The 14,659-nt window shown below is 39.3% G+C and overlaps 1 protein-coding gene across 4 annotated transcripts in view; it reads left to right on the forward strand.

Annotated features, from left to right (window-relative positions):
- LOC111882129 (uncharacterized) overlaps window positions 1-14,659 on the forward strand; it is a 31,210-nt gene that overhangs the window by 2,604 nt on the left and 13,947 nt on the right. Inside the window, exons 1-2 of one of the 4 annotated variants that reach the window (XR_006190773.2) lie at window positions 1-5,465; window positions 5,549-14,659. The exon at window positions 5,549-14,659 is cut by the window's right edge and continues 13,947 nt beyond it. Coding sequence is in view for 2 of the 4 variants with exons in the window: in XM_023878493.3 (XP_023734261.2) it covers window positions 2,553-3,473; window positions 4,892-4,960 (990 nt within the window). In the remaining 2 variants the exon portion in view is untranslated. The other 3 variants (XM_023878493.3, XM_023878494.3, XR_008231748.1) reach the window with 3 other exon arrangements.

Consider the following 14,659-nt stretch of genomic DNA (forward strand, 5'->3'; position numbering starts at 1 on the left):
TTTAAACAATTTTTTATATTGTTTCAATGCTTTATCATTCTTGATTTCTTAGTATAGCTTCTACATCAAACTACTTTGAGAATTGAAACTAGGTTTTAAATTCAATTCAAAATTTACTTTAAACCCTAACTGCAGTCGATCGGTTAGTTTAGCTTTGTTTCTACCCTAACATACCTATAATCAGGTTGTATTTATGTTGAGGTGAGAAGAAATAGTGTGGCAGTTAAACAACTTGCTCCTTCATACTTTTTTGTTTCCTAATCCATTATATGGTCTAGAAGTTTTTTTAAGTACTTGTTCTTTTCTGAAGCAATTGTATTGTGTGAACTGTTGTGGTTCTCTGGTTTGGGGTTATACCTATATCCGATTTATCTGGTCCTCGTATTGGGTTTGTTTCCTATGGTTCCCTATTGGTCCAGAGTATTGCTTAGAGAATTGTTTGTTCAATATATGTTCCCTTAGTAGCGCATTTTTTATTTTAGACTTGGCTTCCCTAAGTCATTGTCTTCATTATTACCTTATTTGTTTGGGCTCTGTTCTCTCGGAAACTTCTTCTTATGTGTATTCTTTTCTATTCCAAAGCAACCAACATGAGCGTGTCTAACTTTGCTCATGCTCTAGTAAGTTTCTCTTTTCTTTCTAGTGTAGCAAGTGCATCCTGCAGGCATGAGCCTGACTATGTGCTTGGCCTATAGTTGAGGTAGTTTTTTAGTGTTATTGCTTTACTTTGAGTCTGTCAGTTTTTTTAGGAACTCTTTAATTTTTCCATCTTCATGTACTTTCATAGTCTTCAATTAACATAGAGTTTTGTGGAAGTACTAGATGATGGTGGGGGATTTGGTTTGGTGTTCCAAAATTTTGAAGTCTATTGATTCTCTTGTCTTTGCATATGTTTTTTTATTGATACATGGTTGTGTCCGACTTAGTTTCCATCAATGCAACTCATTTGTTTGGATAATACATTTGTTCTTCAATCAAATGATTTAAATAATAGTTTCATTTTTTTACAACTAAAACAAAATTCACATCTGCGGTTTTTGGAATCTCCTTACCTGGTACATTTATTAAGAAAAAAATATTTTTTGTTCTCTACTTTAAGGGCTCTTTATCTTTGTTATTACCAACTAGCATTAATGATTGAACATAGGATTTCTGTAAGTCTTCTTTCTCACTTCACTCTGTAGCAAGATTGATAGGTCATTATTTTATGGTTTGGGCTAGGAAATTATATGTATAAGTCTTATTAAAGTTCATGGTCATGTTAGCTTATTTTTCTGAGTTTACGGTTGTGTTTATGTGTACGGTCGTAAACAAGTTTACGGCCGTATACCTATTTACCGCCAACAACCTCCCTATATATAGGGTGTGTCAGAGTCGTGTCAGAGTTGTTGACGAATCAAAGGGTGTCTCTTATAGTTTACGGCCCAAGTGTAACCAAGGTGTATTTGACGTTTATTTGATATAAAACGTGTGCATGCTTGAATTAATCTGTCTTCTACTCCATTCTCTATTTGTTCGATTGATATATGTTTGATCACTGTTCGGATTCTTAGTTTTAGGGACCTTACAATTGGTATCAGAGTAGTCTGGTGTCAAAACGGATTTTCAGTCGTATTCACAGTTAAACTATTTTCAACTTATTCATTGATCAAGGCTCGATTCTACGTCTTCATAGCTAAAGGGATTAAATTTGCTGGAAAATCTTGTGTTTTATCTCTTCTGGAAGTTTTCGGATCAATACTGTTAAAGGGAGTACGGTCGTAAACTCTTTCTACAGCCATAAACAGCTGATCTGCGAAGACCATAAACTGTCCATACTCTAAGACCGTAAACTGTCAGGACCGGAAACTTGTGTACGACCGTAAACAAGCTTCCGACCGTAAACTCCTTCAGCTGCAAACTGATTACGACCGTAAACTCTTGGCCGTAAACAGTCTAATTAATTTAACTTTTGGTTCTTCAAGTTAATAATATAAATTAATTAAATAAAATTAGAAAATTAAAAATAGATTCACAAAATTCTCATCATTAACTTGATTCTGTTATGGGCACTACCACTCGCATACCCCGTCTGCTGTCTGCTGAGGGGATTCCAGAATGGAAGTATTGTTTGGAGAAATACATCAAGATGAAAGATTTCAAAATTTGGAGATGTATTTTGAAAGGCCCCCATCAGAATCACTACCACACTTCCAGATAAAAAAATTGTCAACAAAGCTATTGAAGAATACACTGATGAAGAATTCGATAAGATTGAACAGCAGGAAAGAGCACTTGCTACCCTTACTATGGCCCTTTCTCCTGAAATTGCCCAGGGTTTTGGGAATACAAATATGCAAAAGCTCTGTGGGAAGCCTTGATAGAGGTGTATGAAGGAAATGAGAACATGAAACAGAGCCGTCAAGACACGTTGAGATTGGAATTCAACATGTTTAATCATGTTCTTGGAGAAACTCTGGAAGCTTAGCTTCAACGCTTTATCACACTCACCACTGAAATGAGTTCAGCTGGTATCTTTGTGCCAAGGTCAGAAATGAGTTCATACTTGGGATATGAATGTAGCTATCATCAAGAAAACAAAAGACCTTAATCGACTTAGTTTGGCTCAAATCATGGCCATCATTAAAGCTTGTGATCTGGATGACAAACAAAGAGAGATCAATCACATTAATTCCTATTCTTTTGCCAATCTTGGAATTCAGTCAAAATATGCTTTCTCATCTTTCACCAATCCTCAAGTTCCACCATTTGTTGTTCCTCAGTCATCATTTGTTACTCCTCAGTCATCTTTTGTTGCTCAATCATCATTTACTGCTCCCCAACCTTATCCCCAAGTTGCTTCTTCTTCAAAGACAAACGTTCCAGTTCCTACACAAATTCATGTTTCCAAAGAGAATGAAGAGAACTTGGCTCTTGCAACTGGTCTGGTTAACTGTTATAATGCTTTTGTGGCAGGTGAACTGCCTCCTCAGTCGTCATTTGCTGATTTGGATCAAATTCACCCTGAAGATGTGGAGGAAATGGATATAACCTGGCAAATTACTATGGCGGTATTCCGTGCAAAACAGTTCTCCAAGAAGACTGGCAAGAGTAACTGGGGAATGAATGCAAAGAAGAAAATAGGATTCAACAAAACTAAGCTCCGTTGTTTTAACTGTCATGAACCTGATAATTTTGCCAGAAAATGCCTAAAGCCTGATATAAGAGAAAATCATGAAAGAACGATGGTGTCAGTTGGCAACAACAGGCAAGCTACAACCAGCAATCAAACTGCGAATCTAGTTGTGGTAGCACAGTCATTTGATTGGGATGACCAAATTCAAGCCTTGGACATCTCAGGACCTGAAAATGCGCATCTTGCTCAAATCAACGACATTACCAAAGGAGAAGTTGAGATAGATCCAGAGGAGGAGATGATGAATCTTCAGTTTGCATTCATGGTTCAAAATACACCAGAACTTGAAAATTTTGAGGTCAGTGAAGTCTCTTGTTCTCCTTCTTGCATTAAAACTATAAATTTTTTGCGTGAACAAGCTGATTTAATGCGAAGAGAAATTGAGGAACTTAAGTATGAGGGATACCAACTAAGAAACGGCCAAAAACCAATTAGAGGCCAAAACAAAGGACTATAAGAAATTATAATCAGATTATACTGACAAGTGTGTTCATTATAGATATCTTAAAATGGATTTTGATGTTGTAACTGCTGAGCTTGAAACATTGAAGACTCGTTTTGCAAATGCTGAATTTAACTTTAAAAAATTCGATGCGTCAAGTGAAAAGGTTGCAACAAAACTGAACACCAAATGAGATGGAAGGACCAGAAACAAGTAGGAATAAGTTATGAGAGTGTCCCTCCCCTTTTCAATCACAATTATATTACTTCTCCATTGACTCAAACTGAGATTTATCGTGAACCATTTATGGTTTATGGTAAATCAGCTGCTGAACAAGCAACAGATTGTAGTGCTAGGAATTTAGATACTAAGGTTTCTACTTCCGATGCAGATTCGCCAGTAAGCCAAGAAAAGCAGGAGAATGGAGGAATTGAATCTAATAATAATTATGTGTCAAAATTTGGTGTCCCTTTTTCAAAAGATGATGAACTTGTTTTTTATGTTAAGACTGATGTTTTGCTTAGTGATAATGTGGTGTCAAACATTAATACTTCTGATAATTGTGGTGTTATTTTTGTAAATTCTACTAAATCTGAATTTGTCACTAGCACTTCCACATCATCCATGCTTGTCACACCACCTGAATCATACACCTGCACTTGTGGAAATAGTGGGAAGGTCAATAAGAGCGTGAAAATTGTTAAAGGCAGTACCAAGTCTTCTGAAAATAAAAAAAATTGTTTTAACTGTGGTACTGCCGGTCATATTGCTTGAAATTGTTCCAACCGAATGTTTGTGCATTTTTCAACACCGAGGAAAGAAAATGAGTCTCGAGGAAGGTCTTTAACTAGAAAGTCCTCGAGATCTCGTCTTCGTGAAGATGATTGGAAAATTCATAATAATAAGAAAAGGGCAAATCCTAAACCGAACAAACAGGTTTTATATAAATCTGCTACAGGTGCTTTGCCGAAATCGACTATGGCTGAGCCAAGGTCAATTTCGTCAAAGGGTGCGTCTGGATCTTCGACTACTCGTAGCCAAAAATCTAAGTGCTCAAAGAAGAAGAAAACTATTCCTAATTCACCTGTAAATATTTCAAAACCTAATTACAAATCGGTGCCCAAATCTAAATTGCCTAATCATCGTCTTCCTTTGAAAATGTATCTAATGTAAAGTTGAAAAATCAAAAAGATAAATCTGTAAACATCAAGCGTAGACCCAGGACTGTAATGTCATTGGTTCCCAAATCTAAATAAATCTCGCTCATTGTGCAGGAACAACTGCGGAGGAATGTCGCCGGACCTTGGTATGCCGACAGCGATTGTTCCAGGCACATGACATGAGACATCTCCCAAGTGAACAACGTTCAGAATTTTAATGGGGGATATGTTTCCTTTGTGGGAGGAGATGGTGGCAAAATCACTCAGAAAGGAACTGTTTCAAAAGGAGTGCTGAGTTTTGAGAATGTCAACTATGTGCCCGAGCTAAAGAATAGTTTGTTAAGCGTCTCTCAGATCTGTGACAAGGGCTATTCAACACATTTCACAGATAAAGAATGTCTAATTCTGAAGCCTGGCATTCTTATCCCAGATGAGTGGATCCTTGTTAAATCAAAACGGGATGGCAATGCATACATTATTGACATGATAATGACTAGTTCGTCTGTCTAGGCATTCTAACGAACGCCAGAATCGATCTTAAGAACTTGTCACCCTAGACTGGCCGAGTCTAACTGTAGCAAACAATTGAGGTGTGGGGGAGTCACCCCCGTATAGATCTATAAACAAACTCTCGCTCTCCCTCCAGGAGACTTTGATTATAACTAAAGACTACAAACGACCCATAGAGGTGCCGCCCGCTATTACTCATTGAATCTAACATGAATTTGATTACCGTTGATTAACGACATGTATATGTTTACTGAATTGAAGGTGGGCCTAATAAACGAGGAGAAGAGGATTACAAAGTCCTACTAATCCCACGTATTATTTATGGCTATTGGGTATACGAAGGGCACGTTGGCCCATTTCGCATTTGATTTATTTGGACCTTACTAGCAATGCGAATGGGCCACTAAGGCTCAATGGCACTTGAAATCCATTGAGGGTCCCTTAAATATGAAATTGGGTCATAGAAGACCCAATAACATTTATTATTATCATTTGGGCCCAAAAGTCATGTTAATGGGTCACAAAGGCCAATAAGCATGATTAGGAACTTTCAAGCCCAAAGATTTGAATATTTATTTGTTTTAAGTATTGTATAATTGTCGGAAAGATTGATTTTTAGATTCGTAACGGCACGAGGCCGATCGGTTGTTTATAACGATATTTATAATTATATGTATATTCGTCTTTCTATTTTCGTAAGTTGTAAATTTGGTATTTTTGACTCAATATCTTAAAAATAAAATAATTGACTCAAAAATATTGGTTTGAACCCCTTTCAGCCCTTCTTTAGTAAAAATGACAATTTTAGTCCTTTATATAAAAAAAGACATTTTAAGCCCTTAAACCATTTTCTTGACACTTTTGACCCATAGACTTGTTCAAGTGATATTTTTAGCTCAAAATTTATTCTTTGGCAGTTTCAGCCCTTCCAGAAAAGTGTTTTTCGGTTAAAGCCCAAACTTTTTGCAACTTTTACAATTTTGGCCCAAAATCCAAAAACTTTACATTTTGGATCCTTGTTTGGAAAAATGTCATTTTAACCCCTGAATTAGTTTTTTTTACCCTTTTTCCCCTTGTTTTTAGAATTTTACCATTTCAACCCCTTGAAAAACACCTTTTTCGCAATTTTGTCCCTAAAGGCCGAAAAGCCCAAAGTTTAGCCCATTAGGCTAAAATTTACACTTTTAGTCCTTTAAAAATCAAGATTGTTAAAATAACTCATATTTTAACTGATTTGACCTTTTTGACCCCTATAAAACCGTAATTGACATTTATTTCCCATCTTTTGCTTATTTGTCAAAAATGGTTCATAATTTGGATTTGTGTTTTGTTTTGTTTATTTGAACTTGTATAATACTTTGGTCTTGATAATAACATGTTTTAAGATGTCTTAGAACATATATTTCCTAATCACGGTTAAGGATCTCGGCTAGATCTTGATTTTTCACACATATTTATCAAATAAATTCAAAGAATGATACATATCTCACAAAAACACATAGACCTACACATTTTACTTGTATTCTCCCCCATAAATCTTGTAAAAACCAAAAATATAGGGGTATGAACTCACCTTTTCTTGTGGATCTCGGTTTTTGAAGAAGAAATGAAAGAAAATGGTGAGATCTTTCGGCCTAGCAAGCTTCTTGGAAGGTCTTTGGCTTAGATGTGTTCAAAGAAGCAAGATCATGAATTTTGTATGAGTTAAGGGAGATTTTTGAGGTAATCAAGAAGTTAAAGTATGGATCAAACAACAACTTACCAAGGATTAATAATATTAGGGAAAGATCTTCTTGGAGCCTTTGTGATTTTCAAAATTTTGGAGGAAAAGTGAAGGTATTCTAGAGAGAGTTTGAAGAAACTTTGAAATGGTGATGGGGGTGTGTATGTGTGTCTCGGCTGAATTAAAAGGAGGGAAGAGAGGAGAGAGTGAGTTGAGTTGACATGCATGGGAACATGAGAAGAGTGCATGTATACCCCATGTATAATTATGAGGTGGCACCATTAAAAGTCAACTGTTTTCCCCCTTGTTTTGTAGTTGGGCTGAGATAGGTAGAAAGGAATGAAAGACTTGGGCCTTTTGTGTTTGAATCCATAATATGAGGCCTAACTTGATGATTTTCGGCCCATTGGGCCTTTAGAGTAATTCACGGCCCAAAGTTAGCATAAAGGAATGGTTTTGAGTTCATTAAAGCTACTTGGATTTGTTATGGCTTAATAAGGCCCATTATAGCTAAACTAATCCATTTTAGATGCATTATGGCCCAAAATGTTATGTTTCATGAAAGTGGGTCCAATTCGGGCTTATTTAAGAGTTCTAAGTCCAAAATAGTCAAATTGGAAGCTTATTGGCCCATTACACCCAATAAGGAAATCCTAGTCCATAATGGACTTAACCCGGGTTTTTCTAGGGTTTCCAATTCTTTGTTGACTATTTAAAGTTTTGTATAGGCTATTTGATGGAATTTTGTTGTCATTGAATAAACACCATACATATTTCCAAGTTTCAGTTACATTGTCGTTCTTTGTTACGTGTTTACAATGTATTAGAATTCCTAGTTGTGACATCATCCCCCCGTTAGAGGGAATTTTGTCCCGAAATTCTTTTTAAGCTAGATTTGAGAATGCGAGAATATGTGAGGGTACTTCTGCTTCATCTGGTCTTCGCGTTCCCATGTGAATTCTGGTCCATGCTTCGCGTTCCACCAAACTTTCACAATCGGAATACGCCTTTGCTTAGTACGCTTCACCTCCCTGTCCATGATTTCGACTGGTTCTTCGAGGAACAGGAGATTATCGTTGATTTCGATTTCTTCAAGTGGAATGACGAGGGTTTCATCGGATAAACACTTTTTCAAATTGGAAACATGGAACACGAGGTGTACACTGCTGAGCTCGGCAGGTAGTTGTAGTCTATAGGCCACTGGACCGATTTGAGCAAGAATCTCGAAGGGTCCAATGTATCGTGGGTTTATTTTTCCCCATTTCCCAAAATGAATCACCCCTTTCCAGGGAGATACTTTTAACAACACCCGATCCCCGACTTGAAATTCCAAGGGCTTTTGCCGTTTATCAACGCAGCTCTTCTGTCGGTCCCGTGATGCTTATAGTCGAGCTTTGATATGAATTATTTTCTCTATTGTTTCGCGTATGATCTCCGGTCCCGTTAATGCATTACTTGATGCCTGTCTTCCTACTAGCTGAGTATCACCTACCTCAGCCCAACACAACAATGATCTGCATTTACGCCCGTATAGTGCCTCGAAAGGAGCAACTTTGATGTTTGAGTGATAACTATTGTTGTATGAGAATTCGATTAAAGGAAAGTGAGTATCCCACGACTTTCCAAAGTCTATCACACATTCACGAAGCATATCTTCGAGAGCTTGAATGGTTCTCTCACTTTAACCATCCGTTTGTGGATGATAAGCAGTGCTCATGTCTAGATGTGTTCCCATAGCCTTTTGAAGTGATTGCCAAAAATGCGAAGTGGATCTACTATCTCGGTCGAAGATGATAGATATTGGCACTCCATGAAGTCTCACCACTTCTTTTATGTATATCCTGGTCAACCTCTCCATCTTGTAGGATTCTTTTATTGGCAGGAAATGAGTAGATTTCGTTAATTTGTCGACTATTACCCATATGGTATCAATCCATCTGTTGACTTGGATAATTTGGTCACAAAACCCATAGTAATCCTTTCCTATTTCCACTTGGGAATTACTGGTTGTTGTAGTAATCCTGAGGGCTTCTGGAATTCCACCTTCACTTTAGTGCAAGTAAGGCATTTGCTAACATAGGTGGCAAGCTCTGCCTTCATGTTGGGCCACCAATACCGTTGCTTGATATCCAAGTACATTTTATCAGAACCTGGATGGATGGAGTATCGTGTCTTGTGGGCTTCATTCATGACTACTTCTTTGAATCCTCCAAGCTTAGGGATCCAAATGCACTTCATGAAGTAATAGGCTCCATCCTCCTTAACTTCAAAATTCTTTTCCATTCCGCGTAACGCTTCTCTTGTTCTATTTTCCATTTTAGCATCGAGCTGGGCCGCTTTGATTTGCATGGCAGGTGGGATTGAATGGTTATGGAGAGAGTTTTTACACGACGATTTGAGTATTCTTTCCTACTCAAGGCATCAGCTACCACGTTAGCCTTTCCCGGATGATACTTGATTTCGCACTCATAATCGTTTAGCAGTTTAACCCATCTTCGTTGTCTCATGTTCAACTCTTTTTGATTTAAAATGTGTTGGAGACTCTTGTGGTCAGTGAAAATGGTGCACTTTGTACCGTAAAGGTAGTGCCTCCAAATCTTCAAGGCGAAGACCACAGCTCCTAGTTCGAGATCATGGGTGGTATAATTCGCCTCATGTGTCTTTAGTTGTCGAGACGCATAAGCTATCACCTTGCCACGTTGCATAAGTATGCAACCTAAACCCTGATTCAACATCGCAGTAAACTACGAAGTCCTCCATTACCTCTAGTAGCAATAGTACCTGTGCGATGCAGAGTGCTTGCTTCAGAGTTTGGAACGCAACTTCTTGCTTATTTGTCCATTCAAAGGGTACGCCCTTTTGTGTAAGCATTGTAAGTGGCTTGGCTATCTTAGAGAAGTTCTGGATGAACCTCCTGTAATAGCCTGCGAGACTTAAAATTGATGAATTTTTGTGGGTGTCATTGGGATCGCCCATCCTTCAATGGCTTTGACCTTGGAAGGATCCATATGTATCCCTTCTTGACTAACGACATGACCCAAAAAGTTCACACTATGGAGCCAGAACTCACACTTAGAGAGTTTTGCGTATAGCTTTTCGGTTTCCAGGGTTTACAAGATATGTCGGAGATGTTGGCCATGCTCCTCTTAGCTTCGAGAATAAACTAGAATGCCGTCAATGAAAACGATGACAAAGTTGTCGAGGAATGGTCGGCAGATTCGATTCATTAGGTCCATGAATGCGGCAGGGGAATTTGTTAAACCGAAGGGCATTACGACAAATTCATAATGTCCATAACGATTTCGGAAAGCGGTTTTAGGGATATCCTCTTCCCGAACTTTGAGTTGGTGGTATCCGGATCGCATATCTATCTTAGAGAAGTAGCTTGCACCTTGGAGTTGGTCAAATAGATCGTCGATTCGCGGAAGTGGATAGTGATTTTTGATAGTGAGCTTATTTAGTTCCCTGTAGTTAATACACATCCTAAAGGAACCGTCTTTCTTCTTAACAAAGAGAACCGGAGCTCCCCAAGGTGAGAAGTTGGGTCGGATAAATCCTTTGTTCAAGAGCTCACTAAGTTGGCTGGACAACTCTTGCATCTCTGCAGGAGCCAATCTATAGGGCGATTTGGCAATGGGTGTAGCTCCTGGCACGAGATCGATTCGGAACTCGACTTGTCTTTCTGGGGGTATCCCCGGAAGATCTTTAGGAAAAACGTCTGGGAAATTGCGAGCCACTACGATGTCTCGAATATTGACCTCTTCTTTGGACTTATCCACCACATGAGCTAGAAACGTAAAATCTTTCTTTCTTAGATACTTTTGTGCCTTAATGCACGAGATAAGACGAAGGTTCATGCTAGGTTTGTCTCCATATATAATTAGGGTTTCGTGATTTGGAAGGTGAAGGCGAACGACCTTCTCGTGACACATAATTTCAGCATGGTACCAATCCATGCCGATCATCACATCAAAACTCCTAATGGAAACATGCATTAGGTTTATTTGAAAGACGTGTTGGTTTAAGGTTAGGGTGCATCCGATGTAGATTTCCCCAGTAGATTCTGTTTTCCCATTAGCCATTTCCACTGTAAAGGTTTCATTAAGCTTCTGTGATTGTTGTTTTAACAATTGTTTAAATCTAATACTCATGAAGCTTCATTCTGCTCCAATATCAAATAGGATGCATGCATAACTGTGGTTTAGGAGGAACGTACCGGTGACAACAGCGGGGTCATGAACCGCTTCTCCCTGACCCATGGTCAACACTCTTCATGTTCCTCCATTCCCAAGGTTGTTGTTGTTAGGGCGGTTTCAATGGAAATGCCCAGTCTTTCCACATCCATAGCAGGTGTGGCTTGGTCCCGCATTGTTGCCGCTGTTGTTGGTGTTGTTGTTGTTGTTGTTGTTGTTGTTTCCTTGCTGCTGGTTCTAGGAAGGATAGGTCCTGCAATATTTTGCCGTGTGACCCTTTCGATTGCAACTGGTACAATGCATCTCCCTGCATTCGCCATGGTGATGGAGATTGTACTTGTTTCACTTTGGGAGATTCCCGGAATACTGCCTAGGGGCACTTGGAGTAGCTGAGACTGGAGCATGTGGTGTGGAGGGAACTTGGGTGGTTGCAACATTGACTATCATTGTTTGTTTTTTCTTTGACGACTGTGAGCCTTGTTGCCCATTTCTCTTGTTATTCTTTCCTTTCTTGTTGTCACTCTCCTTCTGGCCTTCAGTTTTCCTTGGTTTCTCGCCCTTCTTGTTGTTGTGGTCGTATAGTTTCTTGGCCAACCTCTTGGCACTATCGAAGGTCTCAGGATTTGCAGCTATCACATTTCCTTGAATTGGGGAGGTTAATCCCCAGATGAATCGTTCGATTTTCTTTCCCTCTGAAGTAATCATGCCAGGACACAACAATGACAGTTCACTAAACCTTGATATGTATGCATCAAAGTTGGAGTTTCGGATAGTGAGGTTCCATAACTCTTGCTCCATCTTCTGAATTTCGCCTCGCGGGCAGTATTCGGCCATCAACATTTCTTTCAACTCCGCCCACAACATGGAGTTGGCTACGGGGAGAGTCATGGCTTCTACATGTCCATTCCACCAAGTGAGAGCTTGATCAATGAACGTGCATGCGGCAAACTTCACCTTCATCTCCTCGGGGCATTCACATATCTCAAATACCGATTCCACTTTCTCTATCCATCTTTATAGGGTTATCATTCCACCCGTGCCATTAAAGGTCTGTGTCTTGGCGTTGGTGAAATCTTTGTAAGAGCATGTCTTGGTAGGTCCTTAATTTATTCCGTTGGTCGAACTTCCAGCCCCTTTTCCATTGGCTCCACCATTGTTCCCATTGTTGATCTGTGCTAGTGCCGTTGTGACTGCCACAAATACCGCTGCTTGAAATGCCGCTGAGTTGATTTCTGGTGGGGTTGGCCCAGGGTTCCCACGAGCAGGATGTTGTGGCATTTTTCTGTCATGGAGCAGAAAGATGTTGAGCGCCTAGAATTTTGTGAGTTCGTGGTCCTATATACTAGGTGTATAGCATGTGCTCAAGTAGTTTCATATATTAACATACAATCATGGTTAACATAACACATAGTAGATAACAACATCATAATAAAACACATATATTTTTCCACTAATAATATCCGTGCTTTGATACATTAAAATTTACTCGAAAGAGCATACATAAGTAGTGCATGTTCGGCAGTGTAACGGCTCTACGAGTAGTGTAACCACTTAAACGTAGAGTCGATGATACATAGCATAGATCATATAAGCATAATACTAAATATAGGTACGACTAATCCTAGCCATGGTGGGATGTGCCAGGGGTGGTGCTGAAGAAGTGGATGCTCCCTGAAGGCGGGCCACATGTCGGGCCTCCCACCTTACCTGTCTCATATGGAATTCCCGGAGAACTTCTCGTGTCTCCTGCTCCACCCGTTTAACCCTGGTTCGCATCTGGTGCATCTGATCAGCCGTGCTCTGAGCCAGATCACCAGTATCCCACAATCGTCTCACCAAAACTGGAAGTGCACGATCAGTCAATCCTCCCTCCCTCAAGTCATAAAACTCGCGCGCCATGTCAAACGGGGGTGGCTGTTCCTGTTGCCTGCTCCACCTCCAAATGTCGATACCCCACGGGGTGTAGGGCCAGTCGGGCCCATCCGGTGAGCAGGCACCCTAATCGGGTCAGGGGGTTTGATAACTTTGGACTCTGCGTCCGAATCACCGTCATCGTCATCGTTGGGTTCCTCCTCGAGGTCTTCTTCGACTTCCTCTTCTTCCAGGTCCACCACTGGCTCAGCAGGTCCACCCTCGACTTCCGCCTCAGGTTCCTCCTCAGACTCCTCCTCGGGGTCTTCTTCAGGTTCCTCCTCCAACCATCCGTTATTTCCCTGATTAGGGAAATACGGATCTCCGGGGTGATGGAAGCCGGCCATACTGTCTGTGTGAGTGTATAAATGTACTATTATTCCTAATATGTTTTACTTATTATGTAAATTGAGTTGATGTTTTATTCTTGGAAATCAAAGGGGTATGTTTTTAGGTTCACCGATCATTGTGATTTCCTCGGGGCATGTGATAGTTGTACTTAAGAGGAAATGTAGTTTCAGGCTACATTCACCCCTTAATACCACTATGAACAGTCCCGACTTGACCGAGATGTCAGCATCGTCTTATTTGACTTGGTATTCGGTTATTTCTCCTATATCGTACAAGTAGAGGTGTTTTATCGTTGTGTTTTATTTGTTTTGTTTTGTTAAGAGTTGTTTTAGTCCCTCTTTGGTTTATAGTTGCATATCAATTTGTGGTTAGATATGTTAGTTCACTATAAACAGAGCTCTGATACCAACCTGTCACACCCCCGAACTAGACGGCGGAAACGTCTGAGGGCTCCAGTGACTTAAATTGAATATCATCACAATGAATATACATGAATAATAACATAAACATCAACAAGCATCAATATATTACAACTGACATTGTTCACATCAAGTACATTGTTTAAACATTACATATCCATAACATAAATTGTTTGATAGTTTTCAAAAGCATAACACCCTAACGTACTTGGTGTTACTCCTCAGCTTACCTGTTACATGAGAATACAAGTTATTTGGATAACGTCAACATATGGAATGTTGGTGAGTTCATAAGTATGGATGTCATGAAAATTTTTTGTGTAGTTTATAAACCCAGAAAATCCGATATTTTCTGAAAAAGACAATTGTTTATACCAAAGTGTGAAGATCCATAGGTTTATGCATCAGTGATTTCAAAGCGTGTATAAACGAAAAGTTTTGCATTATAGTTATTGAAAAGTACAAATGAATGGTGTTAATTTCCTCGAAAAACCCAATGTTTTCTGATCAAAAAATATAATTGTTTCAAATTGTTATACCGTCACAATGAATGATTATGATTTTGATGGGTTTTGAGCATTCTAACACTTCCTAAGTGTACATGCAACCCTAATAACCTTGAATCTATGTTTTCTCTATATACATGCAAATTTCTTTTTCAAGGTTATTTCCTAACTAGCATGGCATGGGGAATAAATAAAACATAGAAAACTAGTAGAAATACATACCTTGTTGTTGCTTGGATTCCTTCAAGACTTTGTGAGCCTAGCACCCC

Source organism: Lactuca sativa, chromosome 4 (genome assembly GCF_002870075.4).
Source record: "Lactuca sativa cultivar Salinas chromosome 4, Lsat_Salinas_v11, whole genome shotgun sequence".
Taxonomy (NCBI): Eukaryota; Viridiplantae; Streptophyta; class Magnoliopsida; order Asterales; family Asteraceae; genus Lactuca; species Lactuca sativa.